Raw genomic sequence first — 25969 nt, forward strand, 5'->3', positions numbered from 1 at the left:
TTTCCATACCTTCAATGATTTTTGTAAATGGTTTCTCCCATGTGTACATTTTAATCAGCTTAATGCAAGTGAGAACTTCACTGGTCACACGAATGCGCTGGTCGCTGACCTCAGATGTGTCATGCTGAGCCTTCACAGCCATTCTTGTCACGAATACCTGGAGTCAGGATACAGCAAGTTTGGAGTTGATCTGCAAGGGCTTCCTTTGACAAAGGCAGGAGGGTTCAGTCTGGCATAAGTAGGGCAACTGGGTGTATTTCCAAAGAGAGGTTTTCCAATCGAAGCTCTCCAGGCCACCATGCCTTAGGGCATCCCAGGGGCCTTTCTTTCCTGAGTCCCAAGCCAGGCTGTGGCTACTTAGACAGAAACTAAACTGAAATGGTTCCTCTGTCTTCTGGAACCATAAATCCTCTAATAATTAAAATCACCTTTCAATCAGAGTGACTGCACTCAGGAAAACACTAAATTTCAATAATTCAGAGCACACATAATCCAAGAGTCATTTCTGTTTCCTCAACTTTATTTCACCTGAATCTTTGGCAACAAAGTGCTTCCCTTTCCCCATTATACTGTGCTCAGACAAATGTTAAATGCTGGCTGTGTTATTACATCAGCACATTCTGGGTAGAAGAGATGGAACAAAAATCTTGCACAGAGATTATCTACAAAGGAAAGTTGTCGAAGCAGATAATCTCCCATAGAAAGCTATGAGGTAGACTTTGCACATCACATTCAGCTCTTATTTACTTATTAACCAAATGTTGTGACCAGAGAATAGTTTGAGGTAAGGAGTGGAGCTGAATCTTATCCACAACGGATTGAAAGGTCAACAAGAATCAACGTTCTCACTCAGAGCTATCCCAGATTCCAGAGCCCTGGGACTTCTGGGGCCCAGCATCAAATGGGTGACAAAGAGAGACATTACCTCCAGTGGGAAAACCAGGAGAAAGCATAAAATGGCAACAAATGCAGTGTATCCAATAATGAAGTAGGAAGAAATGCTGCAGATGACCAGTGATGCGCAGCTGACCAGTAATAGGGGTCCATAACACACCCCATCAAACAGGTAGTTTACGTCACCAGTGAAGAAGCCGATGGCCTGTAAGACAGCAAGTCCACGGGCACAGGTGTCACCTCCCTGGGTACCCAGAAGTGGTGGCAGGTGGCCTTCCCATGCCCTCTCCTAGCAGGAAGGCTTGAAAGGCAGGGTGGAAGAGTAGAGACAGACATCCCAGGTTCACATCTTTCTCCTCTCTGTTTGTGTGACCCTCAGCAAGTTACTTTACCACTCTGAGCCTCAGCTTCTCCATCTGTAAAGCTGGAATAATTATACATACTTTATATGGGTTTTGTGAGATTTCAATGACATAGAAAGTGTCTGCACACATAGAATGTGATCAATAAAAGGGGTATTTTACTACAATTAATACTACCACTATTACTACTGCTACTGAAACCATGCCCCAAAGAGTTAAAGAAACCAGTGACTAACAGATATTCTTGAGTTTTTAGGACAGCAGTTACAGAAAGAAACAACTTGCTGAAAGTCCCTCTGCTTGTAAGATAACAGATCTGACTAAAATCGGTAGAACCAGTACGGCTAACTAGAGTCTGTGCAGAACCAGCTTGCTAACGTCACAGCCTAAAAATTTCCACCACATGTTTCATACTAATTCCCCGTGAATTTGCAAATGGGACCCAGGAAGAGACATGAAGAGATCACTGCATATATACAAGGGCTTTTCAGACCTCCCCTCTCATTCTACCAGTCACCTACTAATCTCAGAATCCACCCCTTAAATCTTTCCTAATAAAATCACTGTCTTAAAGCAAGCACAAGGAGACAGATCTGGGCTGGACTCCTGTCTCCTTGTCAGCCAACTTGCAATAAAAAGCTTTTCTTTTCTCAAAAACCCAGTGTCAAAGTATTGGCTTCTAGACATTAGGCAGTGAGCCCCTTTTGCTTAGTAACACCACTAATATCTATATTCCAGAGAATTGCTTCCATTCTTCACTTGATTCTATTCATTCTACTAATAATAATAATATTAATTAAATTTTCTGCTTTTTTTTCTTTTTTGTTATAGATTCTTCTGCCTACTTCCTTCCTCCCACACGTACTGCCTGGCTCAATGCTATATAAAAAGTAACATTTGGCCGGGCACAGGGAGGCCAAGGTGGGTGGATCGCTTGGGCCCAGGAGTTTGACACCGGCCTGAGCAACATGGTGAAACCCTGTCTCTACAAAAAGTAGGAAAATTAGCTGGGCATGGTGGCACATGCCTGTAGTCCCAGCTTCTCAGGAGGCTGAGGCAGGAGGATCACTTGAGCCCGGGAGATCAAGGCTGCAATGAGCTGTAATCATGCCACTGCACTCCAGCCTGAGCAAGAGAATGAGACCCAGTCTCAAAACAAAAACAAAAACACAAAAACTTACATTCCAAATCAGGAAATCTGTAAAGAACAATTCACTAATGTTTTCTAGAATTACCAGTCTCAATCCCTTACAAAGTGATTTGCTTTTAACTTTCACCTAAACTCCTTCTAGTTCCCAGGACGTGCCCTAGTGGGAGCCTTTAAAACTTTTAAAAGTACTTTAGGGAGCATAAATTGGTATAGCCACTCTGAAGGGCAATTTTAAAGTATCTTTTAAAATTAAAAATTGCACAAAACTCTATGATCTGGCAATTTCATTTTTCTGTTGAGAAACATTCACACATGTTAGATGAAGCACATACAAGGATGTTCATTACAGCACTGCTTACACCAGCCAAATGCCGGAAACATCCTACAAGTTGGTGGAAAAGGATTTAAAAAGTCCACCCCAGGCTGTGCTAAGTGGCTCACATCTATGATCCCAACACTCTGGGAGGCTGAGGCAGGAAGATTGTTTGAGGCCAGGAGTTCAAGATCAGCCTGGCAGCATAGCAAGACCCCGTCTTTAAACAAAATTAAAAATTAGCCAAGCATGGTGATGTGTGTCTGTAGTCCTAGCTACTCAGGAGGCTGAGAGAGGATGATTGCTGGAGCCCAGGAGGTCAAGACTGCAGTGAGCTATGATGGCACCACTGCACTCCAGCCTGGGTGATAGAGTGAGAACCTGTCTCAGACAACAAAGTCACCCCAGAAGTAGTAGGTAATCTTGGGTCCTAGAGCTAAATTGTCAGAGCTCATGCCCCAGTCTTGTCATTTACTAGCTGTGCAACCATAGACAAGTTACTCCACGTCTCTGTGCCTCTATAACCTCATCAGTGAAATGGAAATAATAATACAAGCTACTTTCTCATATTGATTTGAGAACAGTGCTAGATAATGCATATATAACACTTTATTCAGGCACATCGAAAGTACTGTAATTATGATTCAGCATCACTGAAAAAAATAATGATATGGTTTCGCTGGGTTCCCACCCAAATCTCATCTTGAATTGTAGCTCCCACAATTACCATATGTTGTGGGAGGGACCCAGTGGGAGGTAAGTCATGGGGGCAGGTCTTTCCCATACTATTCTCATGACATTGATTAAGTCTCACAAGATCTGATGGTTTTATAGGGGGGAGTTTCCCTTACACAAACTCTCTCATTCTCCCTTGTCTGCTGCCATGTAAGATGTGCCTTTCACCTTCTGCCACGATTGTGAGGCCTCCCCAGCCACGTGGAACTGTGAGTTCACTAAGCCTCTTTTCCTTTATAAATTACTCAGTCTTGGCCAGGCACGGTGGCTCACGGCTGTAATCCCAGCACTTTGGGAGGCCAAGACAGGTGGATCACGAGGGCAGGAGATAGAGACCATCCTGGCTAATATGGTGAAACCCCGTCTCTACTAAAAATACAAAAAATTAGCCAGGCGTGGCAGGTGCCTGTAGTCCCAGCTACTTGGGAGGCTGAGGCAGGAGAATGGCGTGAACCCAGGAGGCGGAGCTCCAGCCTGGGCGAGGCCGATAGACGAGCACTCCCATCTCCCAAAAAAACAAAAAAAAAAAAACCAAAAAAATCGCGCCCCAAAAGCCTACTGTTTCTACATTTTCTTTCTTTTTTTGTTTCTGAGACAGAGTCTCACTCTGCGCCCAGGCTGGAGTGCAGGTGGGCCCGGCCATCTCAGCTCACTGCAACCGCCTCGTGGGTTCACGCCATTCTCCTGCCTCAGCCTCCCGAGTACCTGGGACTATAGGCGCCCGCCACCTCGCCCAGCTAGTTTGTGTGTGTGTGTGTGTGTGTGTGTGTGTGTATTTTTAGTAGAGACGGGGTTTCACCGTGTTAGCCAGGATGGTCTTGATCTCCTGACCTCGTGATCCGCCCGTCTCGGCCTCCCAAAGTGCTGGGATTACAGGCTTGAGCCACCGCGCCCGGCCAATGTTCTACATTTTCTGTTGGCAAAACCAACAGGAGGACACTATGTAAAACATAGTACCATTTACATAAAAATACACAAACACAAAATCCAATGCTTTTTATGGGTAACTTGCATGTGTACCTAAATGGACTGTTTTTTTTTGTTTTGTTTTGTTTTGAGATTGGGTCTCACTATGTTGTCCAGGCTGGAGTGCAGTGGTACAATCTCATCTCACTGCAACCTATGCCTTCTGGGCTCAAGCCATCTTCCTTCCTCAGTCTCTCAAGTAGCTGGGACCATAGGCACATGCCACCACGCCCAGCTAACATTTTGCATTTTTGGTAGAGATAGGGTTTCGCTCTGTTGCCGAAGCTGGTCATGAACTACTGAACTCAAGCGATTCATCCAACTTGGCCTCCCAAAGTACTGAGATTACAGGTGTGAGCCACTGCGTCCAGTCAAATGTGCTTTAAAAGGTCTGAAGGACAAAAACCAAGTTGCTAATGGTGCTAACCTCTGGGCACAGCGGAAGAAACTAGGCCTAAGGTAACTTCTATACTATTTTATTTTGTTTCCAAAGAGAATGTATTCAGATCTTTTAAAAAATTAATTTTAGTGCAAGAGGAGAGGACAAAGAAATGTTTTAAGTAAAAAAAATTTTTTTTAATTAATTTAAAAATAAAACATAGGCTGGGAGCTGTGGCTCATGCCTGTAATCCCAGCACTTTGGGAGGCCAAAGTAGGCAGGTCACCTGAGCTCAGGAGTTTGAGACCAGCCTGGCCAACATGGTGAAATCCCACCTCTACTAAAAATACAAAAATTAGCCAGGCATGGTGGCATACACCTGTAGTCCCAGCTACTCGGGAGGCTGAGGCAGGAAACCCAGAAGGCAGAGGTTGCAGTGAGCCAAGATTGCACTATTGCATTCCAGCCTGGGCAACAATAGGGAAACTCCAGCTCAAAAATAAACAAATTAATTTAATTAAATTAAAATGTATAAGCAATTGCCTAGAAATCCTTATTTCAGAAATTACTTCCATCTCCACTCTCAAATAGACCACTTTGTTTTACGCTTCTATGAAGATGTTTGAGGAAACTGGATTTTGCATACAGCAGGCGCTCAGAATACCCAGAAAGGAACCAAGCTAGGCCTTAGCACAGGGTTCCTTAGTGAGGCAGGTGATGGCAAGGGTTGAAGACCTGGACTCTGCAGCCAGGCACCCTGTGCAAATTCAGGCCCCAGCACTTAGCAATCACGTGACCTTGTACAAGTTACCTACCCTCTCCTTGGCTCAGTTTCCTCCTTTGTGACAATGGGGACAATAACAGAACCTGCCACACAAGAGGAATGTTAGAGAACTGATCAAGCCAATGTAAGTAATGACTTGGAGCAATGTATGGCTAAGAGTGAGTTAGGGGTTGTTACAATGACTTTCCTGAGATAAACAGGGAGATCTTTTAGCTGTCGGTCAAGTGCAGGAGGACAGTGGAGCTCGAGGCCTAATGGAAACTAATACTAATTGTACAGCTTACACGTGTCAACCACTACCCCCTGTCTACATGCTTTATATGTACAAACTCACTGAATCCTATGAGCCAACAATCCTATGAGGTTGGTTCTATTATTATTCCACAGCTTCAGAGAGGCCGAATAAGTTACCTAAGGCCACAGAACCAACAAAGTGGTGAACAATAACAACCATGATGATTCCAATAAATACGTAATATTTGTTAGTGCTTGCATGTATGGAGCCCCTCTACTTGATGGCAATGAATAATTCAGCAGATGTTTTTGGAACATCTGTTCTGTGTAATTCAGCTGTTGAGCCTTCTGAGAGACAGAGTGGTGAATCTGAAATGGTTTGTGCCTTTGAAGGGGGCTCATATTAGTAGGGCAGCCAGATTTGTGCAAAAAGAACTGCAAATGCTTAGCAGGGAATGCCAGTAGAGGGCTGGGTTTGGAGATCCTGTCATAGAGGAGAGGAAAACTAAACTGGGTCTTGAAGGATGAATGGGATTTTTAAAGGGCTGGGAGTGGGAGTGACATGAGCAAAGTCACCAGGAGGTGGTCGTGTCCAGTGTATTTGAGCACTGAAGGTTAGCCCAGCCTAGATGACAGGAGGAAGTCAAGCTAGGGCTAGAGGAGAGGACACGGGGAGAGATGAGGCTGGAAAGGGGCTAATGCCAGATCACAAAGGGGTTTGGCTTAAAGGAAAGGAGCCAAAGAAGTGTTGCCTTTTCCAAAAATTAAGGTATCTGTTTCAATATCAAAGTAATCCACAACCCTCGATGCAATTGGTAAACCACAGAAAAATAGAGATATCAAAATGAAATAGATGAAATCCCAGTATCCCCCATAACTATAGGTCATAAGTTGGAGTATCTTCCTCCATTTCTGTCAATGCTTGTGTGTGTTATGCTGTAAAAAAAAAAAAAAAAAAAAAAAAAAAGCAAGAGTAAGAATGGACAGTAACAATTACCAGGCAGGTGAAAGGACTCCTTTTTTGCAGATAAGGAAATTAAAACTCTGAGATGTTACCAAAAATTGCTTTTCCCAAAAGATTTCCCTAAGCCATCAAGTCTTCCCATACCCTCACCCTCAGGTTGGCTTAGGGGATGCTCTTTCCAACATGCTTCTACTTGGGATTTGTGTCTTTTTGTTAAGGGGCCTATTCCCAGGGTCTAGAACATAATCTGGCTCAGAAGGGGCCTCAGTAACTATTTGGGGGTTGTGTGTGTGTGTGTGTGTGTGTCTGTGTGTGTGTGTTTGAGACAGGGTCTCGCTCTGTCACCTAGGCTGGAGTACAGTGGTGTGATCATAGCTCACTGCAGCCTTGAACTCTTGGGCTCAAGCGATCCTCTTGCATTAGCCTCTCAAGTAGATGGGACTATAGGCACACACCACCATGCCTGGCTACATTTTGTCTTTTTTTTTTTTTTTTTTTTTGAGACAGGCTATTACTCTGTTGCCCAGGCTGGAGTGCAGTGGTGTGATCATGGCTCACTGAAGCCTCAACCTCCCTGGGCTCAGATGATCCTCCCACCTCAGCCTCCTAAGTAGCTGGGACTACCATGCCCAGCTAATTTTTTTATTTTTTTGCAGGGTTGGAAGTAGAGATAGGGTCTTGCCATTTTGCTCAGGCTAGTCTCAAACTCCTAGATTCAAGTAATCTTCCTGCCTTGGCCTTCCACAACTGGGATTACAAGACATGAGCCACCACAGATGGCTGATTTTTGTTTTTGTTTTGTTTTGTTTTTTGGTAGAGACAGAGACTTTCCATGTTGCCCAGGCTAGTCCTGAACTCCTGACTTAAACAATCCTCCTGCCTTGGCCTCCCAAAGCTCCTACTTGTTGAATGAATGGATAAATCCTCTCTAGTCTCTGAATGTAAGTGGCATTTCCTGCATTATTGTTGACCTGCTTTCATGACATAGAGGCAATTGTTGATGGTTATCCACACTCAACCTAGGAATTCTTTTCTTTCTCTTTCTCCTTCCTCTCCTAACCCCCTTTTCTCCCTCTCTTGGCCTCCAGGGCAGTGATGTCTGGAGGAAGGGTAGGGAAGCATGGCCCGGAATAGGCAGTCCCAGCCGCTTACCTCTCCTGAGGTGATGTGTATTAGAGATTTAAATTGGATGAGCTTCTCAAAGGCAAAGGAGGAAACAGCTGCTCGGAACCTGATGGCTGTGCGCTGGTTGATGATCCAACTGCAGGAGAGACTCACAGACTTCAAACATTCGGAGAGAAAAAGGGCAAAGCAGAGTCCCACTCCATGGGCAACATTCCCCGACTGCTCTTCTGAATATTCCAGGATTTTTGGTATAATCAATGTCTACAAGGAAATGGGAGTTTGGATCATTCAGACTGCCCCGCCAAACACGTTTGATGTTTTGTTGCTGGAAGAAGGGTTGGGAGGTCTGATTCATGCTGGGGATTTGTTGAAGGATCAAAACTGACTAAGTACAATCCTGCCCTCAAGAAGCTTAAGGTCCAGTTGGAGGAGACTTAGGAGTTCGACTGACCCAGTTCTGAAACCTTAGGTGGTTGTCCTCATCCTGACAGGAGACAGGGAGCACACACAAAACAGTGATTTAGGAGTTAACAAAGTGGCTTTACAAAGGTGTGGGCAGAATATAGGAAATCCAACAAGGCCTGGTGGAGCACCATGCTGCTGGTGACAGCAGGGAACAGTGGCCTCCTTTGACCTAAGGGGCAAGAGCAGGAAGAGGTTCCAGGGCCCAAAAGGGGTGAGGCGCGCAGAGAGGGTCTGGACAGGAGCTCTGATCACCAGCCTCCAAGGACAAGGAGGGAGGCCGCCCAGGGAATACGTATCCTGACCTCGTCTTCTCCCTCCTTCCAGTCTCCTTTTGGAATCTCCCACTGGTCAACCGTAACCAGAAGCCAGAGTGCAGTGGGGGCTGATTAATGTGATCCACACTAGGCGCACAGGGCAGGATGGAAAATGACGGAGAGTGGATCTAGAAGACCCGGCACCTGTCGCCGGACTCAGTTATCTCCATTCTGTCATCAACTACTGTTTCTTCCTGACCTACATTCACCTCCCCTGAGCTGGTACCAGTGCCTCAGTTTTCTTCCGGGAAGACTCCCACCTCCCCCGTTGGTGCAGTCTAGGCTGGACTGTAAATCAAAGTGCCCCACTTCTTCTGGCCAACCAGTGATCATGTGACCCCAGTTGGCCAATCAGACTCTTTCTCTCATATGAGACTCGGGCTGAGGAACTGGAGAATGATGGGAGATAAAGCCCATTCATCCCAATCATGGTACCTGGAGAAGACCATTATTTCCTACTACCTACATTCCCAGAGTTGCTTAGCCATTTCTCAGAGGAGCTAACATGTTCTGAGCCAGGCCATATTCTAAGTGCTTCATATACTTATTTAATGTTACCCTATGAGGCAGTTCTCCATTTTACATGCAAGGGTTTCCATAAGGTCTACACCTGAGGGTGCATCGGATTCCACGGGATTCCATGAGGAAACCAAGGCACAGAGAGCATGACTATACTGCCTGAAGTCACCCATCAGCTAAGTGGCAGGGACATGGTTTGAACCCAAGCAGTGGCTACAAGGCCACTCCTTGGTAGTTAGCTACTACTAACCACCATACTCTACTGTCCTCAAAAAGTCTTCACTTTCTAGACAGCAACTGAAAGATAAATGCATCTCTAACTCCTGGCATGGACTTGAACATGCCACCAGTTCCATTTCTAAACCTCTGGAGCCTAGAGTCCCCCAAACCTCACCAACTCTGCCACTTACTGGCCCGAGTACACTGGCAATGCAGAAGCAGACACCCAGAAGTGCATCGAAAATCATCCTTGTTCTCTGGAACCTCAGCATCACCAGAAACACTGAAGCTTTTTCAATCCCTCGCCTTGAGACTTCTTCTTCCCAAAGGTGGTGAAGCCTTCAAAAGAGGATAATGGAACTAGTGGAATCTCTTTGCATGTGACATCCAAACATCCTAGTTCTTGCTAGCCAGGAGTTTTGTTGCAGAAATTTTCAAACATAACAGAATAGAATAATGTAGTAATCTTCTGAGTACTCATCCCCCTTCTTCCAGAATTAAAATGTTTGACATTTTGTTTCATGTCTCCTCCCTTTGACTTTTGTTTCCTGGAGGATTTGAAGCAAATCTCAGTCATCATATCATTTTATCTGTAAATGCTTCAGTATGTATCTCTTTCAGATAAAGTCCTTTAAAAAACCATAGCAACAGGGCCAGGTGCAGTGGCTCATGCCTGTAATCTCAGCACTTTGGGAGGCCAAGGCGTGTGCATCACTTGAGGTCAGGAGTTCAAGACCAGATTGGTCAACATGGTGAAACCCCCATCTCAGCTAAAAATACAAAAATTAGTTGGGCATGGTGGCATGCGCCTGTAATCTCAGGTACTTGGGAGGCTGAGGCAGGAGAATTGCTTGAACCCAGGAGGCAGAAGTTGCAGTAAGCTGAGATCATGCCTCTGCACTCCAGCCTGGGTGACAGAGTGAGACTCCATCTCAAAAAATACAAAAAACAAACCAAAAAAAAAAAAAAAAATCATAGTAACAATAAAAATAACACTACAGTCAGGCGCCTATAGTCCCAGCTACTTGGGAGGCTGAGGCAGGAGAATGGCTTGAACCTGGGAGGCGAGTTGAACCAGTGAGCTGAGATGGCACCACTGCACTCCAGCCTGGGTGGTACAGTGAGACTCCATCTCAAAAAAATAAAATAAAATAACAACACAGTAACAATAATTACTTAATGGCATTTAATGCCCAGTCTATATTGAAATTTCTCTAATTATTTAAACATATCTTTATAAAGCTAGTTTCTCTGAATCAAGATCCAAACAAGGTCCACACATTGCATCTAAAAGAGAAATCTGATAGAACTCTTGAGCTGCATTTTAATCTGTAAGCATTTCCCCTTGTCTGCATTTCTACGCCATTTATTTGTTGAAGAAACTGATTTTTATTCGTTCTGTAGGATCTTACACACTCTGAACTGGACTGATTGCATCTCCATGTTGTTGTCTAACATAATCGTTGTTCCTCTATGCTTCCTAATAAACTGGTAATTAGACCTAAGGCTTAATGAAATCCAGAATTCAAGTCCTTTGGAAAAAAAATGTAAGAGGTGATGTAGTGTACTTCCTGTTGCCTCACATCAGAAACTACATGTCTGGTGTCCCACTTTTAGGAATGTTGAGGGGGTCAGTGGGTTAGGGTGTGTCAGCCTGCCTCCTTCATTTTCAAGATCTCCAACACTGATGACCACTGCCTAGCGCCACCTCCACTAGTGCTGTAAAAATGATGAGTTTTCTAATTCTTCCATTCCTTCTGTATTTCGTAGTTTGGGTATATAGTGAGACCTCATCTTTAAACAAAAAACAAAAATGGAGTGATTGCAAAGTGTTTGTGGACAGACATTGTGAGTAATGAAATTAAAAAGAGAATCAGTGAACTGGAAGAGAATGGAAGGGAGTCAGGAGATCTTGTACTCACAATGGTTAGAGAAGAACAAGCAAACTCACATTGACTTAGCTGGTTACCTATTAAGCATCAAGTGTTTTTCCAGGTACATTATTATTATTACTGTTGTTGTTATTTGAGATGGAGTTTTGCTCTGTCACCCAGGCTGGAGTGCAGTGGCGCAATCTTGGCTCACTGCAACCTCCACCTTCTGGGTTCAAGCAATTCTCTGCGTACTTTAAAAAATGAATTTATCACCTCTTTTGTTTCTTGCAACAATCCTATGAAGGACCATGAAATAAATTTATGATCTTTTTTTTTTTTTTTGAGACGGAGTCTCACTCTGTTGCCCAGGCTGGAGTGCAGTGGTGTGATCTCGGCTCATTGTAAGCTCCGCCTCCTGGGTTCACACTATTCTCTTGCCTCAGCCTCCTGAGTAGCTGGGACTACAGGTGCCCGCCACCACGCCCGGTTAATTTTTTTGTATTTTTAGTAGCGACGAGGTTTCACTGTGCTAGCCAGGATGGTCTCAATCTCCTGACCTCGTGATCTGCCCGCCTCAGCCTCCCAAAGTGCTGGGATTACAGGCGTGAGGCACTGAGGCTGGCCAATCCACTATTTTATACATAAAGACACAGGAGCCAGAAAGGGAAACTTGTCTGATATCATAGTCAGTAAGAGGTGAGATTCTGACCAATATCTGGCATTATCCAAAAAGTATTTCCCGGAACCATTTCTTTTTTTCTTACCAAATAAGTCTGAGAAGGAATGGGTCAAAGTTTACCCAGTTTCTGTACTCCATGTGAAAACATGTGCCTTCAATATGTTAAGTTGCTTTGTAAATCTCCAACATCTGGCTATAATACAACATTTCACAAACTCCTCTGACTACTGAATGCTTTTTATGGGGAGGCTCTTATGAGACTATAATTTCCAGAACACATTTGGGAACTCATTTTCCACCTGGTATCTCTCATGAAACTGCTAGAGATAGGAACATGAATACGGGACCTTTAAAATCACATATTCATATTCTCCCGCTTTTTGTCCTCATATTACCGTGTGTGACGGCTGGTACAAGAAATTTAATCACACAACTAGTTAGCGGTGGCTTGAGCATTGGGAAACTGGGCCACTTACCCAAAGTAATACTCACTGTCACTGTTGAATACCTGATCCAGAAGAGAAAATCAAAAGGAACTAGAAGTGGTCATTTCTAAGTTTCTGGGGACAGGTGTGGTGGCTCACGCCTGTAATCTTTGGGAGACCAAGGCAGGTGGATCACCTGAGGTCAGGAGTTCAAGACCAGCATGGCCAACATGGTGAAACCCCATCTCTACTAAAAATACAAAAATTAGCCAGATGTGGTGACAAGTGCCTGTAATTCCAGCTACCTGGGAGGCTGAGGCAGGAGAATCACTTGAACCCAGGAGGTGCAGGTTGCAGTGAGCCGAGATTGCATCACTGCACTCCAGCCTGGGTGACAGAGAAAGACTCCATCTCAAAAATAAAAATAGTGATGAAAATAAAATAAAAAATGATAAATAAATAACTTTCTTGGGTTCACAAACCTTTTGGCAAGTCTGATAAGAGATGTGAATTCTTGCTCCAGAGAAAGATCTCCAGCCCGTATGTACAAAATATCCATACCATTGTAGGAGATTCATGAACCCCAGGTTAAAAACCCTCACCTAGTATGAGGCCTCTTCCTACAGGAAGAGCCAGGTTGTCTGGGGTGGACCCTCCCTACCACCCTTAGGCATCTCTGGTCATCATCCCACCAAGAGATGGTCTTTAACCATTCCACTGGTTTGCCCAGCCCAGCTTCACCTTTGGACATTTTTGTCTGAGGCATCATGGACTGACAGTGGAGGGATGGTGTTCTCATCTAAGCGATTCCGAAGGCTTTGGATCATGAGCGGGGTGAGCCATGACATGGTGAGGTAGGAAAACAGACCAGCATCATCCAGAGGCTGGGGGGCAGGAAACCTAGTAGAGGGGCCACAGGGATAAGAATGAAGTCAGGATCAAGATTTTGCAAGGATGAATGATAACCATAGAGAAACACAACGAGGTCACCCAGATCTACACACAAACATGTTTTCATGACTCTTATTTGTAAGTTGAAAACCATAAACAACAAAAGTACCCATTAACTGAGGAATTATTTAAACAAAAAGAGAGAAATTATGATCTACCCATACTATAAAATGCAAATGCACTGTAGATGTTTGGATTTTTTTTTCAATAAGTTTTGTTTATATGTAGAACACAGGAAGAGTTCCAAGCAAGAGCCAAAGAAAGACCACTGGCAAATCAAAAACTCAGTATTGGTCGGGCGCAGTGGCTCACACCTGTAATCCCAGGGCCCAGTGGCTCACGCCTGTAATCCCAGCACTTCGGGAGGCTGAGGAGGGTGGATCACCTGAGGTCAGGAGTTTGAGGCCAGCCAGGCCAACATCATGAAACCTGTTTCTACCAAAAATACAAAAATTAGCTTGGTGTGGTGGTGTGCATGCCTGTAATCCCAGCTACTTGGGAGGCTGAGTTGCGAGAATCGCTTGAACCCAGGAGGCGGAGGTTGCAGTGAGCCAAGATCACGCCACTGCCACTCCAGCCTAGGAGACAGAGCACGACTCCGTCTCAAAAGGAAAAAAAAACAAAAACAAAAAAAAACTCAGTATTTTTCTTTTTTTACTTATATAAAAAAGGAAGAAAGGAGGGAAAGCAGACAAAACAGTATATACATTTATATCACATTGCTGATAGTGGTTGACATTGAAAAAGGAGTTGGAGTTGGCAAAGAAATAGGAAGAGAGGTTCCCATGGCTTTAATTCTTCTGTGAAACTTTTACAAACAATAAAATTGAATGCATACATAGTTAAAGATGATAAGGTATTATCTTTAAGAACGATTTACAAATACCAAAAATGATTAAATGAGGGTGTTGGGATTATGTGTCATTTTTCCACCTTTTTTTTTCAAAATTGCCTTTAAGGTTATGTGTTTCAGTGGGAAGAAAATGCAATTTGAAAAGAGACTTGAGGAGAAAGATGGGAAGATGAAAATGCCGAACTTATAAGATTCTATTGGGGGTAGGGGAGAGGGGCTATGACATCTTTTCTCCACCCTTTTATAACCTGCGTTCTCGACAAGGCTGGCCACATGCCCTTGCCAGGGATATTGGAGCAAGGAGCGGGTGAGGAGAGGGCAAGAGATTGTACCATTTGTGATCACAAAAGACAGGGCAAGACCTACGAGCCAGTGCTAACATCTCAAAGCCCCAACAGAAACAATATATTTATCTAAGATGAGGTTACCCAGGTGAACAAAAGTACCAAGGTTCTTTTTTCTTGGTGGAGATAACATAATTCAATATGGTAACAATGCAACCAGTATGGACAGAAGCTCAGATTTTAAAAATGGGAAAACATATGCAGTTTGTTGATAGATAAAAATCTTAAAGAACATGTTGAAGAGAAGGGGAAATCGTAAACACAAAATGAACTTTTGGTGATTAAACGCTGAAAAGTCAGACTAACAGAGCGTTAAGATCTTGTCAATAAATAACAAATAGATGAGCGTGTGCATGCTTACGAGCATGATTCTGTAGGGGCCCCTGAAAGCAAGGCTGTATTACGTTAGAAAGCAACTTGGTCCTAAATTATAAAGTATTCCTATGTTGCCTTAGTATTTATTACAATAAAAAGGGTTTGAAATATATTCTTTATGCATAAAATACCCTGCTAGAACCATTACTGCTAGGAAAAGATAAAAACAACTCATATTAAATGGCTGTTTCTGCTATGGATGATATTTTAAATTGAAAAGTTCACTTTAAATTATTTTACAGGGAAGACTGTTTTCAGCTATTTTATATTGTACATAGTCTTTATGTAATCTACTAGCATACGTTTTGTTGACTGTTTAATGACTGGATATGTTCCACCAACTTTTGAAATAAAAACCAATGTTTTATACTTGTACATGGTTTTAAAGTCTATTAAAATTGGCCGGGTGCCGCAGCTCACATCTGTAATCCCAGCACTTTGAGAGGCTGAGGCAGGTGAATCACCTGAGGTCAGGGGTTCAAGACCAGCCTGGCCAACATGGTGAAAACTGTCTCTACTAAAAATATAAAAATTAGCCGGGCATGGTGGCAGGCACCTGTAATCTCAGCTACTTGGGAGGCTGAGGCAGAGAATCACTTGAACCTGGAAGATGGAGGTTGTAGTGAGCCCAGATCACGCCACTACAATCCAGCCTGGGCAAGAGAGTGAGACTCCATCTCAAAAAAATAAAAATAAAAAATAAAACAAACAAACAAGATTTTCTTGTGATAGTTTTCTGTTAAAAAAAGAAAGCAATTTGGGGATGATTACACTAAACTATGATTGATTCAGGGGGTATACATTGAATTTCTTTCATTCTTAAATGTAAGGTTAACAGCCTAGGGCCTTCCTGTGGCTCCTGGTTACTCCTATAACCAAGGCCAGTAATCCTTAATGTAACCTTTGAGAACCTGTCTGATCCGCCTTCCTCTGCAGCCTCACCACATGCCACGCCCACATCGCACAAGACTCTCCGGTGACTCTGGCCTCCTTCTTTTTCAGTTCCTGGACACATCATGCTGTGTTCCTTGCCCCTCCAGGCAAGGCTGTCCCAGAGGCTGTTCCCCGAACATTCTTCTCCTACTCTTGTTAGCAAATTCTTGTTCTCCCTTTAGGTGTCACTCAGCTTAAGCCACTCAGAACCTATCAAGTTGTCATGGTTCTCCTGTCCCTCAACACTTGCATATTTCTTCACAGCACCTTCCTTAAACAGCTTGTAATCACGTAATGCACAAGTCTATTTGCTCATTGTCTTTCTCTCCCATGTGAGGTCCATGATGGCAAAAATCATGTCTGTTTGCTCACTGTTCTTCCTGTGTGGTGTAGCGCAGGGCCCGGCACATGTAGGTGCTCAATGATCCTTTCTGAATGAATAAATAATGAATGAATGGCTATGACGATGTGCCTCCCTGATGTGCCTCAGGCTGCTCTAAAGGGTTTTGGCTGTGTACGGACGTAGTTATGCAACCTTGCGAGAGGTCTATTTGGCAGGGTTAGGGATCATTGACCTAGTGGATACAGCTCTCCCCCACCACCCCTATCAGGACTCACCTTGGCTTGGGGCGGAAGGGAATCATGGTTCTCAAGGCAGCATCATACTTCCCCCACGGTGGGACAGTTGCCCTCCCCGGAGCCTCAGGATTTCTCTCTTGCTGACTCCAGGGGCCATCTTGGAGAGTGTAGGTTTTCTTGGAAAAGAAAAACAAAAGAGCATCAGTTTCAAAACTCATAAATTCTGTCCTGAGGGAATGTTGGACCAGATACCCACGGAGAGATGGATTTTTCTATATCCTGCTTCCTAAAGAAAGGCTTCCACATTGGGAGCAAGCAGGGGGCCTAGAGTCAGAACAAGTAGGTCCCAGCACTTGCTCTGCCCCACATTTGCTGAGTGAGTCTGGCCAAGTCACTCTACCTCTTTGGATTTTTATCTGACAGTAAACAATTTAGACAGGAATAAAGGGTGTCATAGTTAGTTACCCACAGAATGAGGGACCAAGTCACTCTTTGAGGGTAAATCTACTAAAAAGAAACCAACAAGTAGAAAAGCAAATCCTAAAATATTATATGTTTCCCTTTTGACAACTAAAATAAAAGGACAGATCATTTTTAGGACTTCATATAGAATATATAATATATTCTATATAAAATAATACTATTTTAAAAGCACAGCAAGGATTGACAGAAAGAGGTTCAGAATAGTGGTTGCATCAGGTAGGAAGGGTTGGGGAATGAGATGGGGGAAGACCAATTGCTGCGTCTGATAGTCAAGGTCCAAGCTGATGTGTTGGTGTTGGGTTTGCAGATGCTTATTATTATTATTACGAGTAAATGCATAGATAAGTAGGTAATAGGTGACAGATAGATATAGAGATAGATACAATCTAATCTCTACACAATCTTATGCATAGAGATATGCATAAACCATGAAGGTGTGCCATGATGACGGATTATAATTGATCTAATTGTGGAAGCCTGAGGTCCATTTGAAAAAAATCAAGAGTAACTGGGTGGGGTGGCTCATGCTTGTAATCCCAGTGCTTTGGAAGTCCAAGACAGGAGGGTTGAGGCCAGAAATTCAAGACAAGTCTGGGCAACATAGGGAGACCCCCGTTTCTGTGAAAAATTTAAAAATTAGTTCAGTGTGGTGGCATGTGCCTATGGTCCCAGCTACTCAGGAGGTGAGGTGGGAGGATCATTTGAACCCAGGAGGCTTCAGTGAGCTGTGATTGTGCCACTGTACTCTAGCCTGGGTGACAAAGCAAGACCCTGAGTCAAAAAAAAAAAAAAAAAAAAAAAAAAAAAAAAAAGAGAGAGAGAGAGAGCAAAAAAAGAAAAGAAAAAAATTTAAAAATTCAAGGGTAAATAAGTATGGGAAGAAATTGTTTGACATAATTTATGACCATGGAGAATAATCTGCCAACTCAGTTTCCTGGGGTGCTGATGCTAAGAGATCTACTTACATAACTAAGTCCTGAAACCATGTCATCGCCTATGTCGATGCCAAGATTCACAAGGCCACCAGAAGAGTTGGGCACCCAGTATGTCCTCTTCCTAGTCATTTTCAGTTCCTGCCAATTCTTCTTTTCCCAGAATCAGAGAACATGAAAAGACAACAGGAGTTAGAGGCAGCTTAGATCCCGTCTTGAGCAGCCAGGAGAGGGGGCTCTACCCTGCCAGGAGCATTTTGGGGTGATGCAGAGGTTTGGGTGCCTGCTCTTTCCTCTCCTTAGCATGTGCTTGATCCCTCTTTTTAAATATCTTCTCAGGCCTCAGGCCCAAATCACTCAGTGAAACTTTCTCTAACCACCCTCCCTAACCCATCCCTAACACCACACCCTTGATCCTGGGCAATCTCCTTTGGTCTATCAAAGCCCTGCTCATAAAATCAGTCTTCTTGCTTTATCCCAGTCTGTAACTGTGTATTTGTTTGAATCATTATTTGTTCAGACTTCGTTTACGCACTACACAGAGAACCTCATGAGCACAGGGATGTGTCTGCTTTCCTTGCTGTTGAATTTCCGGGGCCTGGAACGTGCTGGGAGGACAGCAGGTGCTCAACAAATGAAGAAGGAATGGACACATACGTGAATGAAAGAAACATCATTTTGCCCTTCTTTCACTCTTGGTTTTCATAGACCCCAGAGGGAATCTGGGCACAAGTTAGGAAACTTAAATAATCAGGGTTTTTTTTTTTTTTTTTTTTTAATGCGCCTTTCGTATTTGTTTTCCTGAGTATGTGACTCACTCCCTGCTTGACTCAGAACATTCATGTGCCTGGGGCAGGAGAGAAGGTAGTAATTAGGAATATTCTGAAGAGATGGAAAGAGAAAGCATGCAGCAGAGCCAGGGCCATGAGGGTACAGCCCGTGTCCCCCAGAGCCCCAGGCTTAGTTTAATGCTTTTCTGTTGCCATCTTGAAATTTTTAATACATTTGAACAAAAAGACCCACATTTTCATTTTCATTTACATTTTGCACTGGGACCCACAAATTATGTAGTTGGTCCTGGTGTTCAGATATAGCTTTTACCATTCAAATACTGAGGCTGGGCATGGTGGCATGCATCTGTAATTCCAGCATTTTGGGAGGTCAAGGCAGGAGGACTGCTTGAGCTCAGGAGTTTGAGACCAGCCTGGGCAACATGGTAAAACCCTATCTCTACCAAAATATAAAAAATTAGCTAGGTGTGGTGGTGCACGCTTGTGGTCTCAGCTACTTGAGAGGCTGAGGCAGAAGAATAACTTGATCCTGGAAGGTGGAAGTTGCAATGAACTGACATTGTGCCACTGTACTCCAGCGTGGGCAAAAGAGCAAGACCCCATCTCAAAAAACAAAACAAAACAAAACAAACATTCAAATACTGGATTGTACTTCAAGCAAATAGACTGCAAGCTAACCCATTACTTTGTGAGAAGTTACTTTAGATTTCTTTGTCCCATTCCCTCCCATCCCACTTCCTTTTACCAAATCACAACCAGATCTGGTAGAGTCAATTGCTGGAATTTTCTTGCAGACCATATAAGATAGACTTCCCAGCCAGGGCACCAGGCCATACGCTTACTTGCCATGTAGTGGTAGAATGTGGACACTTCAGGGATGATAGAAAAGAGAAAAGAGAGAGAAGAAGGTGTATTAGATAAGAGAGAGTGACACACACTCTTTACAGCTCTGGGAAGAAGACTGGCTGCCATGAACCAGCCTAGAATATAGCTGCATTAAAGTAAAACTGGCATGATTCCCTAGAACGAGGCCCTGTGGATGGGGCCACAGTATATTGCTGTATGATTTATTCACACACAAACATCCCCAGTAAAGGGAATAGAGCAGGGGGTGGAGACAGCAAATTTCAGAGTGCAAGTCTCATATCCTTGCAAAGGGCTTCCTCAGTGCTGTGCTGATAAATGTTTGTATCTGTAACAAACCTGTGGTTGCAATTGGTGATTAAGTACAGTTCCAATGCTACTTGCCATTCTGCTCTATGCTAACAAGAGGAAAGTGTAATACCAGAGATGTATGTTGGTTGAATCTTCACTCATTTGTCAATGACCTGAGTAACTTTGCTGAATAGTTTTCAAATGCTGAAAGAATATTCCCTTATTTTATTTTACTACTCACAATATAACGGCTACGGGTCCCACACACTTATAAATTTAATCTGCATTATTAACATTTCCTACATTTCTTTCTTAAGACTAGACAATCAACAAAATGATAAATCCAGCCCCGATATGTAGCGTTTGCCTATTTCTGTGGTGTAAACACACCCATCACGGCCAATTTCATGATGTGATACCAACATAACTCCACCGAATGCAGAGCTGGGAAGAGATGCGCAGCACGACATCACCATATAGTGTTTCTACCACAGATATATAATAGATGTAAGTAACCTCAGAAGTATAAATAACAGCAAAAGGTAGCAAAATAAGTAAGAAATGATACATTTTGAGTATTATCTTTGTTTTTGATATAATTTATTTAATTGTAAGTTTATATAACTTGATTTTTAATAATGTTTGTGTTTAGCAACTAGGCTCTCAAAGTTCATGAAAATTTGACCGCTGATTCTCATGAAGCAGTAAGAACAGGCGCCAGAAGACCACTGTGGCATCCATCTTGCAAGAGTGCTGCCTTTTCTTAAATCCTCGTCTTGCTGGCCACATCATTTTCCAATTCACTTCTAAGTGCTCTATGGGCTGTGGCTGGCTGTGCCTGGTGGTAAGCTTTCTTGGCTTCCCTGTGGTATAGATGGGAACAAGAAGTTGCTAAAAGTCTGGGTGAAGGACTTTCCAGAAGTGGCATACTGGACAACCCAGGCTGCAAACAGCTGACAGTCATGGAGAGATCTTGGAGGGGGTTATGGTGCCAACGGAAGTGGGACAGGGGAGTCCTAGCAACTCAGAGAACACCCCCAGGTGAGTGAGGCAAAAAAGCTTTATTTGAAGGCCTACCCAAGATCCAGTTGGCTTGCAAAGACAGCAGGACAGGGAGTGACCAAGCAGACAAAAGACCTCCCCTGGGAAAGCCTAGGAGCAGAGGTCACTGTGCCCAGGTCCCTGATTCTTTCTCTGCCAGGTGACAACTCTGAGACAGAGCCTTTAGCGAGAATTATTTAATAAAATTATTTAAATTATTGGCTCAAACAAGATCTTAAAATGGTAAGCCAAAACATTTATTTTTTCCTCATTAACCAGCAAGTGGGGGATCATGAGGAAGACCAGATTTGTAAAGACCAAGTAAAGAAATTAGATTTTCTCTCACCTCTCAGCTATAGTATGATTTGCCAACCTGGTTTATTCAAATACACCTGCAAAGAGAGGTAATGAAGGTTTCACAACTAGAGATGCAAAGAGATGCAACGAGGGTTACTCATCACATTCTGAAATTGCTATTTCTTTCCTCGTTGGCTTATTTGTTTTCTGCATACCTCATTAAAATGTAAGCTCTTTGAAACCAGGGACCTTGTCTGTCTTGTTCACAGATGTGTCTTTGGATCTAGAAGAGTGCCCAGCACATAATGTGACTCTTTCCTATTCAAGATTCATCCAGGAAACTAACAACATGGAAAATGAAACCCAATGAAAATTAAGAAAATGCAAACATATAATAGTTATGCTTGCAGAACATCAGTCGCTCGTCCCAAGCAAACGAGCTTGAGCTCAGCCACACGTTAGCTTGGGCCTCCTTCCAGTTCCATGAGGCCCATCTCCACTTCCTGGACTGACCAGAGGAATTCCCTCCAGAACTTTCTTTGGCAGTCCCGGAAAAGTTCCCTGTCCTCCCAATTCTCTTTCTGGAAGAAAATGGAGCTGGAGTTTATTCACTCTAATTAGTGTAAGACCATCATTGTAGTAAGGATGGAAACCAGGACATGACTGGGAATAAAATAGAGAGGAAACAACAGATGCTTCCAGCCCTGTGCTTTCCCAATCCCCAGAGGCAAAGGTCAGGATGACAAATTTGATTTGGACGCGGGTTGCTTGCATATGGTGAAACAGACTGTGAACAGGAGGGGAGCCACTGGAGCAGGGTAACCTGTATCAAGGGCTTTCTGGAGGAGCTGATTTATTTCCTTATTCTTATGCAGCAGATTCTAGTGTCCAAGACCAGAAGGCACATCAGTGGCTAAGGAAGTGTCCAGGGCAAGGAGCCAGAAGCACCTGCCAGCTGGGCCCTAAAGAAGTTTACGTGATTAGATCTTACTCCTCCTGTACCTCACCCTGTGCTATTTAACTTTCTCTGCTCTTAGGTTTATATCCTTCTGTCAGTTCCAAGAGCTTCAGGAGGGCATCTTGTTGACGGAAGAATCCCCACATCTCAGTACCTGGCCTTCTCCTCAATTTCAGAAGCTAGGATGATCCTCTCACCTTGATCTTTGCACAAGTCCTAATATCTGCCAAGAATATTCTCCTCCCACCTCCTTGCAGAGCTGGTTCATGCTTGACATTCAGGACTCTACTCAAATGCCACCTCCTCAGAGTAGCCTTCCCAGATCCCCTCTCTCCACACCACCTTCTGCATATTCTCCTAATCTACTTCCTTTACTCATCACATTCTGAAATTGCCATTTCTTTCCTTGTTGGCTTATTTGTTTTCTGCATACCTCATTAGAATGTAAGCTCTTTGAAACCAGGGACCTTGTCTGTCTTGTTCACAGATGTGTCCTGAGATCTAGAAGAGTGCCCAGCACATAGTACATGCGTAGCAAATATTCGATGGATAAATGAACGAAGTACATGCAGAGTCTGTCAAAAAAGGAGCTAGGAAAGTTGCACAGTCACAAAAGATTTCACATTTAAATTCTTGGTGTTCTCCCAAGTGGGCTGACACATCCCATCACGGAGATATGGTGACAGGATTGAAAGAGGGTTTTCATCAAGCAGGCAGGTTAAACTTGGGCCTGTTCCCGCACCACACCACACCTTCTATAGAGCAGCATGAATTTGTATTTTAAAAATTAAATCCAGCCATTATTATATGAATAGAACATTTATACAGTATTGTTTATTGTGGTTGTTGGGGCACATGTATGTGTTAGGCCATTTATGCCTAGTGTTCCATTATGGGAATGCTAAGCATGTGAAAGTTATTTCTATCTTACTACTCAAGGTCATCACTGAGGTCTGATTGCAAAAATCCAAAAAAAATTGCAACCTCCGGCATAAGTGGGTTAAAAGTATTAAACATTAGTGTTTGAAAAATATACCATAAAGTTTGTAAGCTGGTTTTAGAAGTTCTTTGTTAAAACTCTGGAAGTCTGAATGAATGCAGTCCCTCCCCTCTTACCCTTGGAGAGACCCTTGATGAAAAGGTAAGCACTTGCGAATCTGGGCCACATACGTTTTATCTCTGGTGACACATATGTATCACCCCCAGAGTCTGTCACAGGGTGGGTACATTGTATATATCCAGAGAAGTGATGGAGACCCTCATTATAGCTAGGATCTTCAGCTACTGGCTCAACCTCTCTCCAGGCCCTGGTGGCTTAGGCCCCAACCTAGGATAATCCTTGTCAACTGTTTTGCCTTAAATCTTCATGTCCAATCCATCAGCATATTCTCTTGAAGCTACAATCAAACATAGCTTGACAGCACCTGCTCCTATTCTAAGTCATCACTTGTTGCCTGGACAACTGCAACCACCTCCTGACTGGCCTCCCTGCTTTTGATCTTAAATCCTTATATTCCATTCTCCACATTGCAGCCAAAATGAACTTTTGAAAACATAAGCTAGATAATGTTATTCCTCAACTTAATCTCTCCCATGGCTTCCATCAGGTTTAGATTAAGACCCAAACTCTTTACCAGAGCCTACATAGCCCTTTATAACCGGACTCTGCCCACCTTATTGCAACTGGAACCACTAGGTCTCAAGCTCAGACATTCCAAGAACAGGTTTCTCAAACACCATAAATTCATTCTAGCCACAGGGTCTTTGCAAGTGCTGCTTTTTAACTGTGCCCTTGACCCCTACCCCCTAATCTTTGCATTGATCTATGCTTTCTCATAGTGCAGGGCTCAGTTCAAATGTCATCTTTTCAGAGGCCTTCTCTGACCATCTAAAAGGCTTATTACTATCCAGAAATATTTTCCTTATTTCTTTCCTTGCTTATTGTTTGTTTTTCCCACTAGAATGTCAGCTTCATGAAAGTAGAAATCTTGTTTGTCTTATTCCCTAATCTATACCCCATTACCTAGAATAGTGTCCAGCACATCATAGGTGTTCAAAAAACATTTTCAGTGAATGTTTATTGAAATGAATATTAAGCAATGTGAAAATGATGTTCAGTGAATGAATGAAAGAAGGTGAGATCCTGTCAGACAAAGAGCTTCAGGTAGGAGCTTCCAAGTTTCTATATGTATGTCTCTCCCACAGCACCTAGCAACCTGATTTCTCTTTCCCTTATCTTTTGCACACATATAAACACACAGTTCTGTCTGCCCTACCTCATACTCAGATTTCTATGGGTCTGTTCCCCTGGTTGAGAGATGCTTGAGAGTAGGACCTTGTTTTGGGACCTGTCTACCCCTCTGCAGTTAGCTCAGGGCCTGGCACCGAGAAGTCCCTCAACAAATAACTCTTGAAACGAATAGACTTTCAATTCCTTCTGGAATTCTGAAAGCACTGCTGGACTTCTTATTTCTTATTGGAGAAAATATTCCACCTGCAACCTAAGGCCAAACCCAAGTCAAATCTCAACATGCAGAAATGGTCAAATTCAAAACAATTCAAAAAAAAAAAAAAAAAAAAAAAACCCATAATATTATTGGATTAGAATCCATAAAAACTAGGCCAGGTGCCGTGGCTCACGCCTGTAATCCCAGCACTTTGGGAGGCCGAGGCGGATGGATCATAAGTTCAGGAGATTGAGACCATCCTGGCTAACACGGTGAAACTCCATCTCTACTAAAACTACAAAAAATTAGCCAGGCATGGTGGCAGGAGTCTGTAGTCCCAGCTACTCGGGAGGCTGAGGCAGAAGAATGGCACGAACCCAGGAAGCAGAGCTTGCAGTGAGCCGAGATCGCACCACTGCACTCCAGCGTGGGTGACAGAGTGAGACTCCATCTCAAAAAAAAAAAAAAAAAAAAAAAAAAAAAATCCAAAAAAAAAAAAATCTTTGAAACCCCCAAAAAAAAAAAAAAAAAAAAAAAAAAAAAAAAATCCATAAAAACTAAATATCTATGAGACCACACTAACATTAAAAAGTAATTGAGTAAGTAAATAAATGGGGTAAATGGAACAGCCCTTTCTTACAGGAGAATTCTAAATAATAAATGTAAAATTACACCTACAATCACCTGATCTTCAACAAACTTGATAAAAACAAGCAATGGGGAAAGGATTCCCAATTTAATAAATGGTGCTGGGAGAACTGGCTAGCTATATGCAGAAAATTGAAACTGGATCCCTTCCTTACACCTTATACAAAATTAACTCAAGATGGATTAAAGACTTAAATGTAAAACCCAAAACTATAAAAACTCTAGAAGGTCCAGGCAAGGTGGCTCATGCCTGTAATTCCCAGGACTTTGGGAGGCCGAGGTGGGCGGATCACGAGGTCAGGAGATTGAGACCATCCTGGCTAACACGGTGAAACCCCCATTTCTACCAAAAATACAAAAAATTACCTGGGCATGCTGGCAGGTGCGTGTAGTCCCAGCTATTCGGGAGGCTGAGGCAGGAGAACGGCGTGAACCCAGCAGGTGGAGCTTGTAGTGAGCCAAGATCACGCCACTGCACTCCAGCCTGGGTGACAGAGCGAGACTCTGACACACACACACACACACACACACACACACACACACACCCCTCTAGAAGAAAATCTAGGTAATACCATTCAGGACATAGGCACGGGCAAATATTTCACGATGAAAACTACAAAAGCAATTGCAACAAAAGCAAAAATTGACAAATGGGATCTAATTAAACTAAAGAGCTTCTGCACAGCAAAAGAAACTACTAGCAGAGTGAACAGACAACCTACAGACAACCTACAGAATGGAAGAAAAATTTTGCAATCTATCCATCTGACAAAGGTCTAAT

At 43.2% G+C, this 25969-nt stretch overlaps 1 protein-coding gene across 1 annotated transcript in view; it reads right to left on the minus strand.

The window, feature by feature from the left end:
* Window positions 1-18333, minus strand: part of ABCC11 (ATP binding cassette subfamily C member 11) — a 67788-nt gene extending 49455 nt beyond the window's left edge. The window contains exons 1-7 of the mRNA XM_017868630.1: window positions 17885-18333; window positions 16476-16612; window positions 13143-13301; window positions 9615-9762; window positions 7934-8167; window positions 926-1099; window positions 10-157 (exon numbers count right to left, since the gene is read on the minus strand). Coding sequence (XP_017724119.1) covers window positions 10-157; window positions 926-1099; window positions 7934-8167; window positions 9615-9762; window positions 13143-13301; window positions 16476-16612; window positions 17885-17983 — 1099 coding nt within the window. The 5' untranslated portion in view covers window positions 17984-18333. The remainder of the gene's footprint in view (window positions 1-9; window positions 158-925; window positions 1100-7933; window positions 8168-9614; window positions 9763-13142; window positions 13302-16475; window positions 16613-17884) is intronic.
* Between the last annotated feature and the right edge of the window lie 7636 nt (window positions 18334-25969).

The sequence above is a fragment of the Rhinopithecus bieti genome, unplaced genomic scaffold (assembly GCF_001698545.2).
Source record: "Rhinopithecus bieti isolate Rb0 unplaced genomic scaffold, ASM169854v2 scaffold_618, whole genome shotgun sequence".
Lineage (NCBI taxonomy): Eukaryota > Metazoa > Chordata > Mammalia > Primates > Cercopithecidae > Rhinopithecus > Rhinopithecus bieti.